Source organism: Balaenoptera musculus, chromosome 1 (assembly GCF_009873245.2).
Source record: "Balaenoptera musculus isolate JJ_BM4_2016_0621 chromosome 1, mBalMus1.pri.v3, whole genome shotgun sequence".
Classification (NCBI taxonomy): Eukaryota; Metazoa; Chordata; class Mammalia; order Artiodactyla; family Balaenopteridae; genus Balaenoptera; species Balaenoptera musculus.
Window position 1 is genome coordinate 75,360,547 of NC_045785.1, and position 18,045 is coordinate 75,378,591.

The 18,045-nt window shown below is 35.3% G+C and overlaps 1 protein-coding gene across 6 annotated transcripts in view; it reads right to left on the reverse strand.

Annotated features, from left to right (window-relative positions):
- Nucleotides 1–18,045, reverse strand: part of COL24A1 (collagen type XXIV alpha 1 chain) — a 389,657-nt gene that overhangs the window by 161,035 nt on the left and 210,577 nt on the right. For all 6 annotated transcript variants that reach the window (XM_036826641.1, XM_036826634.1, XM_036826651.1 and 3 more), the window contains one exon: nucleotides 835–888. In XM_036826641.1, the coding sequence (XP_036682536.1) occupies nucleotides 835–888 (54 nt within the window). The remainder of the gene's footprint in view (nucleotides 1–834; nucleotides 889–18,045) is intronic.

The window sequence follows — 18,045 nt, forward strand, 5'->3', positions numbered from 1 at the left end:
ATTTTTTACTTAAAAACCGAAGGAACCTTTTGGCCAAGCCAATATGTTGAGTTTGACTTAAATTAAAAATTTCAGATGGAAATAACTGGAATATTATCTAATTTACTTCTAATCTTGGCTCTACTTAATTATTCACAAAGAATAGCCTTGCATATTAGACTATCATGCTTCTTCTTCATATTCAGCAAGTCAGGTTTCAGTCAAAGACTCGAAGTTATTGGTTTATTACCTACTAGCTCATTATAAGATTCTATTTTTAAAAAAATTCAAGAAAATGCCCTTGCTGGTTTCAAATAAAGAATTACTTATTTTTTTTTAAAAAAAGACTTTCCTAAATTTGAAATTCAATGTGGAAAATCACTCCCAAGATAATGATTTCTAGGAAATTCTTAAGCAAATTACAATTTCCATCACAGTAGCCAAAAAGATCCATGAATAACTTCATACTGAATTCCAAGAGGATATAAAGAGTTTGTGACTGAAACTTGGATCAGGTAAAGTGATAACTTATTCTTCACTTTCAAAACTGTTTCCTTTAGGAGGTTGTTCTCATAAGTAGATTTAAATATTTTCTAGTCATAAACCTAGACCATCAATTTCATCTTTTCTCTTAAGAGCACATCATTATAGCCAAAAGAGTACTCTGCCTTTTAAAAATTAGAAACATATATGCTATCAGCTATATTGCAATATATTTAAGAGATTCAGTACAGGTAATGCATTTTAAGTTATGAGTAATTTCTAATTTCTAATTCATAAAATATCATATGACTGTCTCTCCTTTGAGTTTAGCTTAGAATCCTTACTATTGAACAAAACAATGAAAGAAATTACCTTTTCACCAGTGCCTGCAGTCATTCCAACTTCTCCAGGTAAACCAACAGGTCCCTTTTAGGAAAAAATATAATAGAAAATACACATATATTGTATTAGTATTACAGCATCCTGGTTTTAAATCACCTATAAACATGATGTTTCTTTCTAACTCATCCTAAATTTTATCTTAGAGTAAAATTCCTGCTGGTATAGGCGTCCTGCCTAAGACTTCACGTCAGAATTAATTATTCAGTTAATCAACAAATATATATGAATGTCTAATATGTGACAGGCTGGCTGCTGGGAGACATTGAGTTTCAAATTCAAATATAGTCCCTGTCCTTGTAGAACTTACAGTTCAGTGGATGTCATCAAAACTCCTGCAGTTTTTGTAGATTCTTGATGTGGATACACTAGCTTAAGAAATCATTTCTGTGATTTCCTTCTTTGAAAGCTCCTCAACACATGAGGGAATAGCACATACCCACTCGTTAATTCATTCAAAAAATATTTGGTGCCTACTTTGTGCCATGCACTATGCTGCTTGCTGAGATTTCATTAGTAAGCAAAAGGAGATCTAGGGCCTGCCCTGATGAGGCAAAAAGTCTTGTAACAGAAACAAGAACAACTAAATTAGAAAGTGAACATTTACAAATTATGATACAGGTTCACAAAGGAAACAACTGTGACGCTGAGGTGGAGAATAAAAGACAAGACCTATTTTAGGAAAGATGGTCAGGGTAAACCTGAGACCTGACATTTAAACTGAAAGCTGAAGAATAAAAAGAGGCCAGCCAGCCAAGCGCAGAAAGGAGGAAGAGAGTTCTAGGTGGAGAAAATAGCTTGAAGTAAAGAATGAATTTGGCAGAAGAAGTGAAAGAAGGCAATCAGTACCACTGTTTCAGAGTGAACAACGCTCAGGGCGCATCTACCTTTGTCTCTATGGATTCTACTTCAAGCTGTGTAGAAAGCAAAAATGGTAATGTAGAACAAGCTTTACAACAAGAGCATAATCCTTCTCCCTGACTGTCTTCAATTATGAAGTTATTTTCTACTTTTATTTAAAAATGTATGAAACATTTTCTTTTTCAATAGCTAGCAAGCAAAGACACTATTTAGATTATATAATATTACATATTAGCATACAGAAGGTACCTGAATCATGAAAAAATGGTTTGCAGTGTTGAAGCTACCTGAAGCTAATTTATGGGGCATGATTTTATACACATATATTGGGTTGGCCAAAAAGTTTGTTCGTGCTTTTCCCGCTCTTATGTAAGGTCTTACAGAAAAACTCGAACGAACTTTTTGGCCAACCCAATATCTATATCCTCACCCATATCTATCTATCTATCTATCTATCTATCTATCTATCTATCTATCTATCTATCTATCTATCTATCTATCTAGTGATTATGTATACATTAACATACGTTAAATACTTTCTGTGTGTCTGATTTAATACTCACAACAACTATATTTGGTAGTATTATCATGATTCCCCTTTAACAGATGAGGCAGATGAGTTAAGAAGCTTTCTAAGGTAGATGAGTTTAAATAGTATAGATGAGTTTAAGTGGCTATTGAATGCTTGTAGTGTGGCTAGTCCAAACTGACATGTGCTATAAATGTAAAAGACACACTAGATTTCAAAGACCTACTACAAAAAGAATGCAAAACAGGCAAAAATAGTTTTGTTATCAAAATCTTTGCATATGAAGGAACATCCACACATATTTATTTATTTTGGCTATGATGGTGATGTGTACCTGTATAGACACATACACAACCAGTGATTTTTTTCATCACCAACCAGTAAATCTTTGACTAACTATATTATTCACCTTTTGTGAAAGAGAGGACATTATATCCTTCTTTTTTTAAAAAAATTTTTATTGGAGTATAGTTGCTTTACCATGTTGTGTTAATTTCTACTGTACAGCAAAGTGAGTCAACTATACATACACATGTATCCCCTCTTTTTTGGATTTCCTTCCCATTTGGATCCAATGACTTAGGAATAACATTTAGCATTCACTGAAATGATGTCAAGAGCTATGATAGAGTCCTTCTTGATAATCTCTGATTGCTTCTTCCTATTGTTACTTGATCTGTACAGTGCCCTTGAAAAGGAAAGTGGAGTCAAGAAAACTGAAGAACTGAGGAGTTAGGTCTTCTTTTAAGATGCCACAGTAAATCAATGGCATAGTCACAACTAAATTCCAGTCTTCTGTGGCCAAAGCTATTTCTATCACACCATGTTGCTGCTATGCTACTTGTTTAAAACGGATTTTTTTGTACCCCTGAAACTAACACAATATTGTAAATCAACTATACTTCAATAAAAATAGATTAAAGAACCTTTTTAAATGCAAAATATCTAATTAATGACTATTTGATTACATATTAAAATGATAATGCTTTGGATATATTAGTTTAAGTAAAATATTACTAAAATCAATTTCACCATTTTTTTTTTTACCTTTTTAAATATGGCTACTGGAAAATTTTTAATTACATTTGTGACTTGCATCATATTTCTATTGGATAGCACTGATCTATATTCTTAAGCAATATGCTAATATTAGTAGTTACATCCAGATGGAAGTGACCTAATAATTTATTTCTATGGCTATTTAAGTTTAAGAGAGTGAAAACTTTCACTCTGAAACAGTCAATGATCAATGGTCAGTTAATCAAATCTGAGCAGGAACAATGAAATAGAACTCTCTTGTGAGACAATAACCAAAATAGCAGAACCTGAACACAGACTAGTTTTAATTCAGGGGAAAAAAAAACCCAAACCCATTTCCTAACATATAAAATCTAGGTGAGTGAATGGAGTAGGTCCATTTGGCCTATCCCAATATTGACCATGCATCCCAGAGTAATATTACCTACAAAAGTATTTTGTTTAGCCCACAGCTCACACTTACTAATTTTAAAAAGCTGAATAAAGGTGCTAAGATTTACCAATCTGGAGATTTTATATAAAAAGATTTTATATATAAAGATTTATAGGATGCCTGTCTTCAGATGACTAGCATGGTGTAGGCTAGCATTCTCAAAGGCAAATATTGGATAAGCACTCTTTAGTTCACCACACTCCCTACCAATTTCTCATCTCATACCTGACCATTTCACTTATTTATTATACTACATGCTTGTTCCCAATAGGGCATTTGAGTTTGTCACCCCGATGTAAGTATTAGAAGGTGTAGTCCATCAAAAGGGCACAATTGGAAGAGATAGGTTCTTACTAGAAAAACAATTCATAGGATTACATCCACATCCAAGGGATCCATAGGGAATCTTTAATGAAACTTAGCTAGGGAGCAGATTTAAAGTGGTTCCCTTGGACTATTCCAGGACCTCAAAAAGTCTAATACAAACCTACTAAATCTGATAACACTAGAAGTGTTGGCTAGAATGTGGGGACAGAATTCTTACACAGGAAGGATATAAATTGGTACATCACTTTGGAGAGCAATTTACTGTATGTAGTAAAACAGAAGATGCACTTAACCCACAACCTAGCACTTTCATTTCTAACTGTATACATGGGTTTCTACTCTCACATATATGCACTAGGAGATACACAGAAATGTCCATGGTGGCTTTATTTAAGTAGAGAAGTAGAATCACCTGAATTATCAGTATGGAAACTGATAAACTGAAATTTATTCGTACAGTGGAAAAACTCAACAGCAGTTAAAATTAATGGACCAGATAGATCTATAAATATCAATATGAATAAACCTTTTAAGAAAATAACGTTGAGTGAGAAAAAAGCATACAACCTTTTCAAAAGAATATGTCATATGAAACCATTTATGAAAAATTTTAAAACACATATAATAGTATAAATTGTTAATGGCATAAAACACATGGAAATTACATACACAACTTTAAGATAATGGTTTATGTCTATGTATAGACTGGTAGCTCACTGTTATTTTAACTTGCATTTTTCTGGTAACTATTGAGTCTGAACTTCTCTTCATATACTTGTTGGACTTTTTTGTGCAATTTCTATCCATATCTTTTGTCCAAATTTTGCTCTTGAGGTTGCCTATATTTTTTTGTGATAATTTTCAGGAATTCTTATACATTCAAGGTATAAACTCTTTGCTGGTTTTAGATGTTATAAATTCCTTCTTGTGATTCATCACCTGTGAGATAATTTTGACATCCTTCATTGATAGAAATCCTTAATTTTGATGTAGCCACATCCAACCATTTTTTGCCTTATGATTTGTATTTTCTGGATCTTGTTTAAGAAGCCTTCCTCTACCTTTATGTCATTAGGTAATGGGCATTCTTTTCTATTAGTGTTAACTTTTTAAGGTAGGTCTTTAATCCATCTGGAGTCCATCTTTTTCACCAGGTGTGAGACAGAGATCCAACTAAATTTTTTCCACATAGTGACCCAGTTTTCCAAATACTATACATACTAAAAATTATTTTTCCCATTAATTTGTTGTGTCAATCTTTTAAAAAATTTTATTGAGGTATAAATGACATACAACAATAATATTAGCTTTAGGTGTACAGCATAATGATTCAATATTTGTATATATTGTGAAATGATCATCACAATAAGTCTAGTTAATATCCCTCACCATACACAGTTACAGAATTTTTTTCTTGTGATGAGAACATTTAAGATTGACTCTCTTGGAAACTTTCAGATATGCAATACAGTATTATTAACTATAGCTTCTATGCTGTACATTACATCCCCGTGGCTTACTTATTTTATAACTGGAAATTTGTACCTTTTGACCCCCTTCACCTATTTTGCCCACCGCTGCCTCTGGCAACCATCAATCTATTCTCTGTATCTATGAGCTTGGTTTAAAAATTACTTTTTTTAGATTCCACATATACGTGAGATGATATGGTATTTGTCTTTGACTTATTTCACTTAGCATAATGTCCTCAAGGCTCATCCACGTTGCCACAAATGGCAAGATGTACCCTTTTTATGGTTGAATAGTGTTCCATTGTACACATAAACCACATCTTCTTTATCCATTCATCCATTGATGGACACTTAAAAGGCTGTTTCCATATCTTGGCTATTGTAAACAATGCTTCAGTGAACATGGGGGTGCATATATATTTTCAAATTCACGTTTTTGTTTTCTTCAGATAAATACCTAGAAGTGGAATCATATGGTAGTTCTATTTTTAATTTTTTGAGGAACCTCCATACTGTTTTCCACAGTGGCTACACCAGTTTACATTCTCACCAACTGTGCATGAGGGTTCCCTTTTCTCCACATTCTTGCCAACACTTGTTATTTCTTATCTTTTTGATAATAGCCATTCTAACAGGTGTGAGGTAATATCTCATTGTGGTTTTGATTTGCTTTTCCCTGATGATTAGTGATGTTGAGCATCTTTTCCTTTGCCTGTTGGCCATCCGTGCATCTCATTTGGAAAAATACCTATTCAGACCCTCTGCTCATTTTTAAATCAAATTGTTTGGTTTTTTTTGCTATTGAGTTGTATGAGTTCTTTATATATTTTGGATATTTGCTCCTTATCAGATATATGATTTGCAAACATTTTCTTCCATTCACTAGGTTGCCTCTTCATTTTGTTAATGATTTCCTTTGCTATGCAGAAGATTTCAAGTTTGATGTAGTTCCACTTGTTTATTTTTGTTTTTATTGCCTTTGCTTTCGGTGTCAAATCCAAAAAAATCTGTGGTGCCATTCTTATAACATTTTATACATGGCATATTTCTAAACTCTTTACTCTAGTACATTAATTATTTCTCTGTTTTCTCCTCTTTGCAAATTCTCTCACTCATTTTTTTCTAATGTTTTTATAGCTATTCCTACTACAGAACTGAAAATAAGCACTCTAAAACAGGTTTAGGTCAGTAGTAAAGAATCTGAACTACACAGGCTTTATATCTACTTACTCTTTAAATCTATATTACTGTTTAATCTGAAAACTATCCACACACCTGGAAATCAGTAGGTGAATCAGATGAACACATTTAGAGTTGAGGCCTCTCAAATTTCCTCAAACCTAGGATGTTACTGATTGTAAGATGCACTATTACTTTTGTATCTCTAAAGAGAAAAAAGATTCTTCCAAGTAATTTAATTCACCACTGATTGTAAGAAACATCCTAATTTTACAAATACTAAAATGTAAAAAAAATTGTATTATTGTTAAAAATATTCACTGCTCCTTTCTGTCGAAGGAGTACACATCCCTGCATTGTTGATGTCAGCCTTGGCCATGTGACTTGCAGTGTCAATGGCAAAAATATAATCCCCCATCTTGCTGACATCTGGCTCCTCTATGTAACTTACTTTGACCAAATAAAAGTGAGTGTGTGTGGTAGTGATATGTACCACTTTTTTTTTTTTAAGCCAGTTTCTTTTTTTCCTTAAACCATGAGGTCAGCCATGTCCAGATAGGAGCTGCTCCTGAAGCCTAGGTGTCAGAATGCAGAAGAGATGGATAGAGCCACAGCCACCAACAGCGGATGGAGTGCAAGTAACAAGCAACTTTTGTTGTCATAAGCCACTGATATTTTGAGGGTGTTTCTTTCTGCAGCAAAACTTAGCCTAATGTGACTGATGCAACTTGTATTTTAAAACTGATGAAATCTGGTACTTATTTGCCTGAAAAACAGGTGATTTTCCTTCACTTTCTTCTAACCTATGTACTAAAGGCCCTAGGAGATGGTGGAGCCATAAGAAAAAAGGAAGCCAGGCATCTCAGTCACTTTGTAGGAGAGAGCTACCTGGTAATACCCACACTGGACTACTAACATGAGCAAAAACAACTTCTTATCAAGTTAAGTCTACAAAAAATTTTAGGTTTATTTGTTATAGCTGTTAATATTCTCCTAAAAATACAGTAAATTAAACTATGTGTTGACATAAAATTGAAAAACTTTGTAATCTAGCTCAATTGGCTTATTCAAAAGTTAGTCTCACAGAAATCTTTTTATAAATGAAGATGGTATAAAGTACACTGAACCAACCTCTGGTTTCAATTGCAAATCAACTTATTCAATAAGTGCAAAATGATCTGAAGAAAATAAAATTAAACACATATTTATGTGTTCATGTAACAAGCTCTGTGCTAAGAGTGGTAGAGAATACAAAGATGAGTGAAATATAATAAGGCGTTCATAATCTAGTAAGTTGGATGAGGAAAAGCATATTTTCTGTAAGTTAAGAGAAGAAAAATAAAATCCTATATAATGCAAAGGCAGCGGAGATTATGTCTGGTTGAGAACATAAAGAAAAGCTTTACAGAGAACACAATATTTGAGGTACGGCCAACTGTTGACAAGATAAATGGTGAAAGTGTATTCAAAGTAGAGGGAATGATCTGAACAGAAAATGGGAGGTAGCAAATGATGAAACATATGTCAAACATAAAGCAAATCCAGATAGTCTGAAACAGGATATGTGTAGGAAGAGACTGGGATAGATATGGTGATATACTATTGAGGGCTTTGACTGCCAAGTGTATTTGTATTTGTGGTGTTTGAAGAAAAATTTGTGTTTGTAGAAGAATCATTGTCGGTTTGAGTAAAGGAGGAATGTAATCGTATATGTACTGAATGGACAGTAATTTAACAACACTGTGTTCAATGTGTGGAAATGGGAAAAAGATACAAAATGGTGTAAACAGTTAGAAGCTATTGTAATAGTCTAGTTTAAGTGTAATGACTCTTATGACAATGGTATCATGATTCAAAGAAACAGTAGCTCAGAGGAGAAGCCAGTGTCAGAGGAGAGATGATGAATTAAGCCATGGGAAAATTATGGCTCTTAATTGACAATTATGGCTCATGGGACAATCAGAGAGTCTATCCTGAAATATTAATTTGTGAGTCCATAGAAAAATCAATTCCTGAAATCATAAGAATGATGCAGTACATACAGTAATAACAGAAGAAAAAGAATTTTAATGAAAATTCTTTGGAAGCAAGAGATAGAAGGAAAAACAAAAGGAAGAGAGGAGGAGAATCAGGAATGTGCAAAGAAAGTTCAAGAAGGGAAAAGTTTCAGAAAGCGAGACATCAGTGTTATGTGGAAGGGTTGAGAAGGATGAATATTGAGACAGTCATAGGATTTGGCAATTAGAAGGTTGGCGGTGACCTTTAAGAACAATTTCAGTACCTTTTGTGTGTTTTAATCTAATTTTGCCAAAGAGAATACGAGTGAGGAGAAAGTGGAAAAAAACTGTGTAGTTTATTCTTTTAAGAAGTTTGACAGCAAAAAGGAGGAGGCACAATAACTGCTTGAGGACATAGTTTGAAAATTATTTTATTTAGAATCTAATTTTTGTTCTATCTGCCAAATAAAAGAAACTCGTCTACAATAGAAAAATACTCTTCTAAATAGAAGGAAATTATATTCAAAACCTAATTTTTTTGCTCTATTTCATAAAATGAGTTTTGTTTTGTTTTGTTTTTAAAAGAAAACAGCCTAATTCAACACATCTGTATCAGAGAGAAGATATTGGCAGGTTTTACATGCTCCCAAGGTCTATGTCCTAGCCAGTTGTCTCTAGACAGCTTCCTTGCACTGGGAATGCTTTGTGAGTCACAGAACTCACAGCAGAGAGACATGTATTAGGCAAAGGTGCCCTATAACCTTCTCTTCCTTATTGCAGAAACACTGTTTAAAAGGACAGATTACGGTGCTATGACTTGTTCTAATTTTTACCCATGAAACCTTAAGTGCCACATATGCCAACTAGAGTCAAGGGCAGAAAGTTATTTGTTCAATTTTAAAGTGCTCAAATGCAAATTATGGGTACGTGGAAATGGGCATAATTTATTCATATTTTTAATCTATGGATCCTCAGAAGAAAAATATGGATGGCCTCCATTTCTGTTCCTTTCAATTCATTCTTATTCATTTCAAAACAAATGTTGAAATCTTTTATATTATTGTATTAGTTATCTATTGCTGCAGAACAGATTACCCCAAAGTCAGTGGCTTAAAACAATAAATACTTATCTCACAGTTTCTGTCAGTCAAGAATTCACTAGTGCTTAGCTCAGAATTTTTCTGAGTTCTGGCTCAGAGTTTTTCATGAGGTTGTAGTCAAGATATGACATAAGCTGCAGTCATCTGATGTCTTGACTGAGACTAGGGAATCCATTTCCAAGAAGCCTGTTAGCTGGAGGCCTCAGTTTCTCGCTATGTAGGCCTCCTTAGGGCCTGACTTCATGGCAGTAGGTTCATTCACCCCCAGAGTGAATAATCCAAGAGAGAGAGTGAGCAAGGAAGAAGCTGCAATGTCTTTTATGACCTAGTCACACACAGCTATTTCTGCCATAGCCTATTCATTAGAAGCGAGTCATGAAGTCCACTCCACACTCAGAGAGTGAAATAAGACTATCTTTCAGAAGGGAGAACATCAAAGAATTTGCAGACATATTTTAAAACCATCACAATGACTCAGTTTTATTCTTGGCTTGATTTGATGTTTTATTAAGACTGATTCCTCCCAATACTTTTCTTCAGTTTTTTTACATCTGTTGTCAAGTTAGACACTTCCACAGAGATATTCTAAGTAGTATTGGAATGATGTACATTTTCCCAAAGATGAAATGCATCAAATTTCATTCTTATTTCATTAGTTCTTAATTATTTATCATGTATAAGACATTATACTAGTCAATTAATAACTAAAATATAAAGCAGATAACAAAAATTTCCGTGAGATAAATCACTATAGAATATCAGATAAAGTAGGAGTCAGCAAACCATGACCCCAGGGGCTGGCTGCGTGTTTTCTGTAAATAAAGATTTGCTGGAACACAGCCATGACCTTTTGTTTACCTATTGCCAATGGCTGCTTTCATCCTATGAAGGCAGAGCTGAGTAGTTGGGACAGAGATTTTATGGCCCACAAAACCCAAACCATTTCTGTTGGGTATTTAAGGGAAATACAAAGCAGTCATTGAAGCCATAGCCTCAGCTTATAAGAATTATCAGCAATTTATACTTTTTGATCAAGAATTTTCCTTAAAAAAAGTTTCAAAACACTGATTCCATATCTAACACACATTAAAAAAAAATAAAATAAAGCTTTTAGCTAGAACATGCCATGCTATGTGTCAAGAGCTGGATAACTCTATGATAAATGAAAACATTTCACTTTTTGCAAAATGGAATATACAATAGTCTATTTAAAGATTTTGTTAGCTAAAGTGGAAACTCAAAAAGCCTTATGTATAATAAATCACTTCTTAGAATTGAAAAGAAATACTATTTTTTCCCAAAAGTCAGTAAAAACTCTAAAATACTCAGGTTCTATTTTTTAAAGTAACCACATCCTACTTATTCACTGAAGACTGACATAAAATTAGGATATTTCCTAGTTGAAGCTAAAATGTTAAAAAACTTTACATGAAGTTCTTAGACTTGACAATTATCTTGAAAAAATTACTGTGCCTTCAACTGTAGTTTAAAACTACTCTATTGTTTCAAATTTTCTTTTCAATGTAGAAACAACGGTATTTATAGGATAAAGAATTTCAGACTCCCAAACTCTTCTAATTCACTTGAAAATATAATATATAAAGCTAATTCCCTAGGATTTAGTTCTGTTTTATCTTAGAACATATTAACTTTGATGTTTGCATTAGTACTATTGTGTTTACTCTTTGTTTAAAAATAAGAGAATTTTATAAGTCATCTTACCACAACAAAGGTAGTAATTGTACTATATGTAACTGCTGATATTTGACTATTTTTTTAACCTTAAGAATGGTAATTTTTCATGGTTCAATCTAGTACAATCTTGGAGGGTAGGAGAAACAGAAGGTCAGCCAGACATGAGAAAATCACTTCAAGCACAACATGGGAAAATATGTGTTCATAACTAGCATTTATTTCTCTACCTCAAGTTCCCATGCTTCTGCCCAAGAAGAGAATGATACAGATGGCTGTCAGTCTAGACAGAAAAGAGGAAGATGTAGAAAAGTGGAAGGAAACTTTTGTGTATAACATATCTGGGTAAGAAAGAGGAATTCCTTTTTAGAAATGATAAATATGAGACACTATACAATTGTGTAAGCAGGTCTAGAGCAAAAAGATATTTGTGAATCATCAGCAAATAGTAAAGAGAGTAAATGAGTCACCAAAGAAAGGATGTACATTGAGAAAAGGAGAAGGCCAAGACCAATAACATTTAGAGAGCAGGATGAAAGAAAGAAAACTTAAAGAACTGTCCTATACGTGAAAAAGAAAGTGTACTGTCCAAAGGAGGATACTGTCCATTTATTTATTTATCACCCACAATGTTTCTTCAGACCTTTTCATTTGGGGGTAATTTTATGACTTGATGAGAATGAATAAACCTTTCTGTTAATTTGTAAATACATCACGGTTTCCAAATAGCTAATCTATGGACCATTTCACTCCTATTTTCAAACAAAATCCGTAAGCTAAGGATATATTCCTTTGACAGTGTGACTTGGAGTAAATTACTTTAGCTCACTGTGTCTCATCCTTCACCATTTAGGAAGACATGACTTTAAGTTTATCAGTTTGTATGCTTTGTAAAGCCAGGATGATGTCCTGTCTGATACTGAATCCCCTATGTCTAATACATTGCCTGGAATACAGAAGAAAATTAATGTATGTTGAATGAATGAGTGAATAAATTTGAATGAGTGAATAAGTTAGACAGAGCAGCAGTAGTGGAAGCAGAGATAAGCCCCCCACATCATCCTTTAAGAAAGGTCTTGATCTGTGTGTTTGCTCCAGGGCCCCATGTGAGCTTTCCCAGGATAAGCAGCTTTAGCAAATGGGGGAGAGCTGCGTGCTGCAAGAATATAAGAAAGTGCCAGGAGACAAGGACAAGATGACAGAGTAGAAGGACTTGAGCTCACTTCCTCTCACGAAAACACCAAAATCACAACTAACTGCTGAACAACCATCAAGAAAAAAGACTGGAACCTACCAAAAAACATATTCTACATCCAAAGACAAAGAAGAAGCCACACGAGATGGTAGGAGGGGGCACGTTCATGATAAAATCAAATCCCACACCTGCCGGGTGGGCGACCCACAAACTGGAAAATAATTATATCACAGAGTTTCTCCCACAGGACCCAGAGATCTGGGCCCCATGTCAGGATCCCCAGCCTGGGGGTCTGCCATTGGGAGAAGGAGCTCTTAGAGCATTTGGCTTGAAAGCCAGCAGGGCTTGAGTGCAGGAGCTCCACAGGACTGGGGGAAACAGAGACTCTATTCCTGGAGGGCCAGACCTACCTGCAGGACTTGGAGGATCTCCTGGGGAGGGAGGGGTTGGCTGTGGCTCACTGTAGGGACAAAGACACTAGTGGCAGAGGGCCCAGGGAATATTCATCAGCGTGAGCTCTCCTGGAGGTCACCATTGTGGCACCAAGAACTGGCCCCACCCAACAGCCTGCAGGCTCCAGTGCTGGAACGCCTCAGGCCAAAAAAACAACAGGGTGGGAACACAGTCTCACTCATCAGCAGACAGGCGGCTTAAAGTCTTCCTGAGCCCATAGCCACCTCTAAACACACCCCTTGACACAGCCCTGCCCACCAGAGGGACAAGACCCAGCTCTACACACCAGTGGGCAGGCACCAGTCCTGCCCACCAGGAAGCCTGCACAACTCCCTGGACCAATCTCACCCACCAGGAGGCAGACACCAGAAGCAAGAGGAACCACAATCTGCAACCTGTGGAATGAAGACCACAAACACAGAAAGTTAGACAAAATGAGATGATAGAGAAATATATTCCAGATAAAGGGACAAGATAAAACCCCAGAAGAACAACTAAGTGAAGAGGAGATAGGCAATCTACCTGAAAAAGAATTCAGAGTAAAGATAGTAAAGATGATCCAAGGTTTTGGAAAAAGAATGGAGGCAAAGACCAAGAAGATACAAGAAATGTTTACCAAAGAGCTAGAAGATTTAAAGAACAACAACAAAAAATTGAACAATACAATATCAGAAATGACAAATACACTTGAAGGAATTGATAGCAGAATAAATGAGGCAGAAGAACGAATAAGTGAGCTGGAAGACAAATTGGTGGAAATCACTGTTGCAGAACAGAACAAAAAAAAAAACGAATGAAAAGAAATGAGGACAGTCTAAGGCAGGGGTCCCCCACCCCCAGGCTGTGGGCTGGTACTGGTCCACAGCCTGTTAGGAACCAGGCTGCACAGCAGGAGGTGAGTGGCGGGCAAGTGAGTGAAGCTTCATCTGCGGCTCCCCATGGCTCACATTACCACCTGAATCATCACTCGCATTACCACCTGAACCAACCCCCCACCCCCCACCCCATCCATGGAAAAATTGTCTTCCATGAAACCAGCCCCTGGTGCCAAAAAGGTTGGGGACTGCTGGTCTAAGGGACCTCTGGGACAGCATTAAAAGCACCAACATTTGCATTATAAGGGTCCCAGAGGAGAAGAGAGAAAGGGCCTGAGAAAATATTTGAAGAGATAATAGCTGAAAACTTCCCTAACATGGGAAAGGAAACATTCACCCAAGTCTAAGAAGCACAGAGAGTCCCATACAGGATAAACCCAAGGAGGAACACGCTGAGACACATTTTATTCAAACTGACAAAAATTAAAGACAAAGAGAAAATACCAAAAGCAGCAATGGAAAAGCAACAAATAACATACAAGGGAATCCCCATAAGATTATCAGCTGATTTTTCAGTAGAAACTCTGCAGGCCAGAGGGAGTGGCATGATACATTTAAAGTGATGAAAGGGAAAAACCTACAACCAAGAATAATCTACCCAGTACGGCTCTCCTTCAGATTCAACGGAGAAATCAAAAGCTTTACAGACAAGCAAAAGCTAACAGAATTCAGCACCACCATACCATCTTTACAACAAATGCTAAAAGAACTTCTCTAGGTGGAAAAAAAAAGCCCAAAACTAGAAACAAGAAAATTATGAATGGGAAAGCTCTCCAGTAAAGGCAAACATACAGCAAAGGTAGGAAACCATCCACACACAAATATGATACCAAAACCAGCAATCATGAGAAGAGGACAGTATAGATGCAGGATGCTGAAAATGCATTTGAAATTAAGAGACCAGCAACTTAAAACAACTTGTATATATATAGACTGCTATATCAAAACCTCATGGTAATGGCAAATCAAAAATAGATAAAAACAATAGATAAAAACGCAGAAAAGAAAAAGCATCCAAACACAACACTACAGATAGTCATCAAATAACAAGAGAAGAGAACAAAGGAGGAAGGGAAGAAAAAAGACCTACAAAAACAAATCCAAAACAATTAATGAAATGGCAATAAGAACATATGTATAGGTAATTACCTTCAATGTAAATGGATTAAATGCTCTAACCAAAAGACATTGACTGGCTGAATGGATAAAAAGCAAGACTCATATATATGCTGTCTACAAGAGACCCACTAGGGACATGTACAGACTGAAGGTGTGGGGATGGGAATAGGTATTCCATGCAAATGGAAATCAAAAGAAAGCTGGAGTAGCAATACTCATATCAGACAAAATAGACTTTAAAATAAAGACTGTTACAAGAGACAAAAAAGGACACTACATAATCAAGGAATCAACCCAAGAAGAAGATATAACAATTGTAAATATATATGCACCCAACATAGGAACACCTCAATATATAAGGCAAATGCTAACAGCCATAAAAGGAGAAACTGACACACAATAATAGTGGGGGGCTTCCATCAAAAAGCCACAGAATACACATTCTCAAGTGCACATCAACATTTTCCAGGACTGATCACAAGCTGGGCCACAAAGCAAGTCTTGGTTAATTTAAGAAAACTGAAATCATATCAAGCATCTTTTCTGAACAAAATTCTATGAGATTAGAAATCAACTACAAGAAAAAAACTAAAAAACACAATCACGTGGAGGCTAAACAGTATGCTACTAAACAACTAATGGATCACTGAAGAAATCAAAGAGGAAATCAGAAAATACCTAGAGACAAATGAAAATGAAAACATGACAATCCAAAACCTATGGGACACAGCAAAAGGAGTTCTAAAAGGGAAGCTTATAGTGGTACAAGCTTACCTCAGGAAACAAGAAAGATCTCAAATAAACAACCTAACCCTACACCTAAAGCAAGTAAAAAAGAAGAACAAACAAAATCCAAAATTAGTAGAAGGAAAGAAGTCATAAAGATCAGAGAAGAAATAAATGAAATACAGATGAAGAAAACAATAGAAAAGATCAATGAAACTAAAAGCTGGTTCTTTGAAAAGATCAACAAAATGGTTAAACCTTTTGCCAGACTCATGAAGAAAAAAAGGGAGAGGACTCAAATCAATAAAATTAGAAATGAAAAAGGAGAAGTTACAACTGACACCACAGAAATACAGAGGATCATAAGAGACTACAACAAGCAACTATATGACAATAAAATGGACAACCTGGAAGAAATGGACAAATTCTTAGAAAGGTACAATCTCCCAAGACTGAACCAGGAAGAAATAGAAAATATGAACAGACCAATTACAGGCACTGAAATTGAAACTGTGATTAAAAAACTTCCAACAAACAAAAGTCCAGGACCAGATGGCTTCACAGGTGAATTCTATCAAATGTTTAGAGAAGACTTAACACCTATCCTTCTGAAAATATTCCAAAATTTCCAGAGGAAGGAACCTCCCAAACTCATTCTGTGAGGCCACTATCACCCTAATACCAAAGATACCAAAAGAAAAGAAAGTTACAGGCCATTACTGATAAACATACACACAAAAATCTTCAACAAAATACTAGCAAACTGAATCCTACATTAAAAGGATCACACACCATGATCAAGTGAGATTTATCCTAGGGATGCAAGGATTTTTCAATATCTGCAAATCAATCAGTGTGATAAACCACATTAACAAACTGAAGAATAAAAGCCATATGATAATCTCAATAGATGCAGGAAACTTTTTGACAAAATTCAACACACATTTATGATAAAACCCTCCAGAAAGTGGGCATAGAGGGAACCTACCTCAACATAATAAAGGCCATATATAACAAACCCACAGCTAACACCATACTCAGTGGTGAAAAGCTGAAAGCATTTCCTCTAAGATCAGGAACAAGACAAGGATGTCCATTCTCACCACTTTTATTCAACATCGTTTTGGAAGTCCTAGCCATGGTAATTAGAGAAGAAAAAGAAATAAAAGGAATCCAAAATGGAAAAGAAGAAGTAAAGCAGCCCCTGTTTGCAAATGACATGATTCTATATATAGAAAATCCTAAAGACGCTACCAGAAAACTACTAGAGCTCATCAATGAATTGGGTAAAGTTGCAGGATGCAAAATTAATGCACAGAAATCTGTTGTATTTCTATACAGTAACAAAAGATCAGAAATATAAATTAAGTAAACAATCCCATTTACCATCACATCAAAAAGAACAAAATACTTAGGAATAAACCTACCTAAGGAGGCAAAAGACCTGTAATCTGAAAACTATTAAGACGCTGATAAAAGAAATTGAAGATGACACAAACAGATGGAAAGATATACCATGTTCTTGGATTGGAGTCATCAATATTGTCAAAATGACTATTCTACCCAAGGCAATCTACAGATTCAATGCAATCCCTATTAAGTTATCAATAGCATTCTTCACAGAACTAGAACAAAAATTGTTTTAATTTGTATGGAAACACAAAAGATCTGTGAATAGCCAAAGCAATCCTGTGAAAGAAAAACAGTGCTGGAGGAATCTCGCTCCCTGAATTCAGACTATACTAGAAAGATACAGTCATCAAAATGTATGGTACTGGTACGAAAACAGAAATACAGGTCAATGGAACAGTATAGAAAGCCCAGAAATAAACCCATGCACCTATATTCAATTAATCGACGACAAAGGAGGCAAGAATATATAATGGAGGAAAGACAGTCTCTTCCGTAAGTGGTGTTGGAAAAGCTGGACAGCTACATGTAAAAGAATGAAATTAGAACATTCTCTAACACTATACACAAAATAAACTCAAAATGGATTAAAGACGTAAATGTAAGGCCAAATCCTATAAAACTCTTAGAGGAAAACATAAGCAGAACATTCTTTGACATAAATCCCAGCAATATCTTTTTGGATTCACCTCCTAGAGTAATGAAAATAAAAACAAAACAAAACAAAAACAAATGGGACCTAATTAAACTTAAAAGCTTTTGCACAGCAACGGAAACT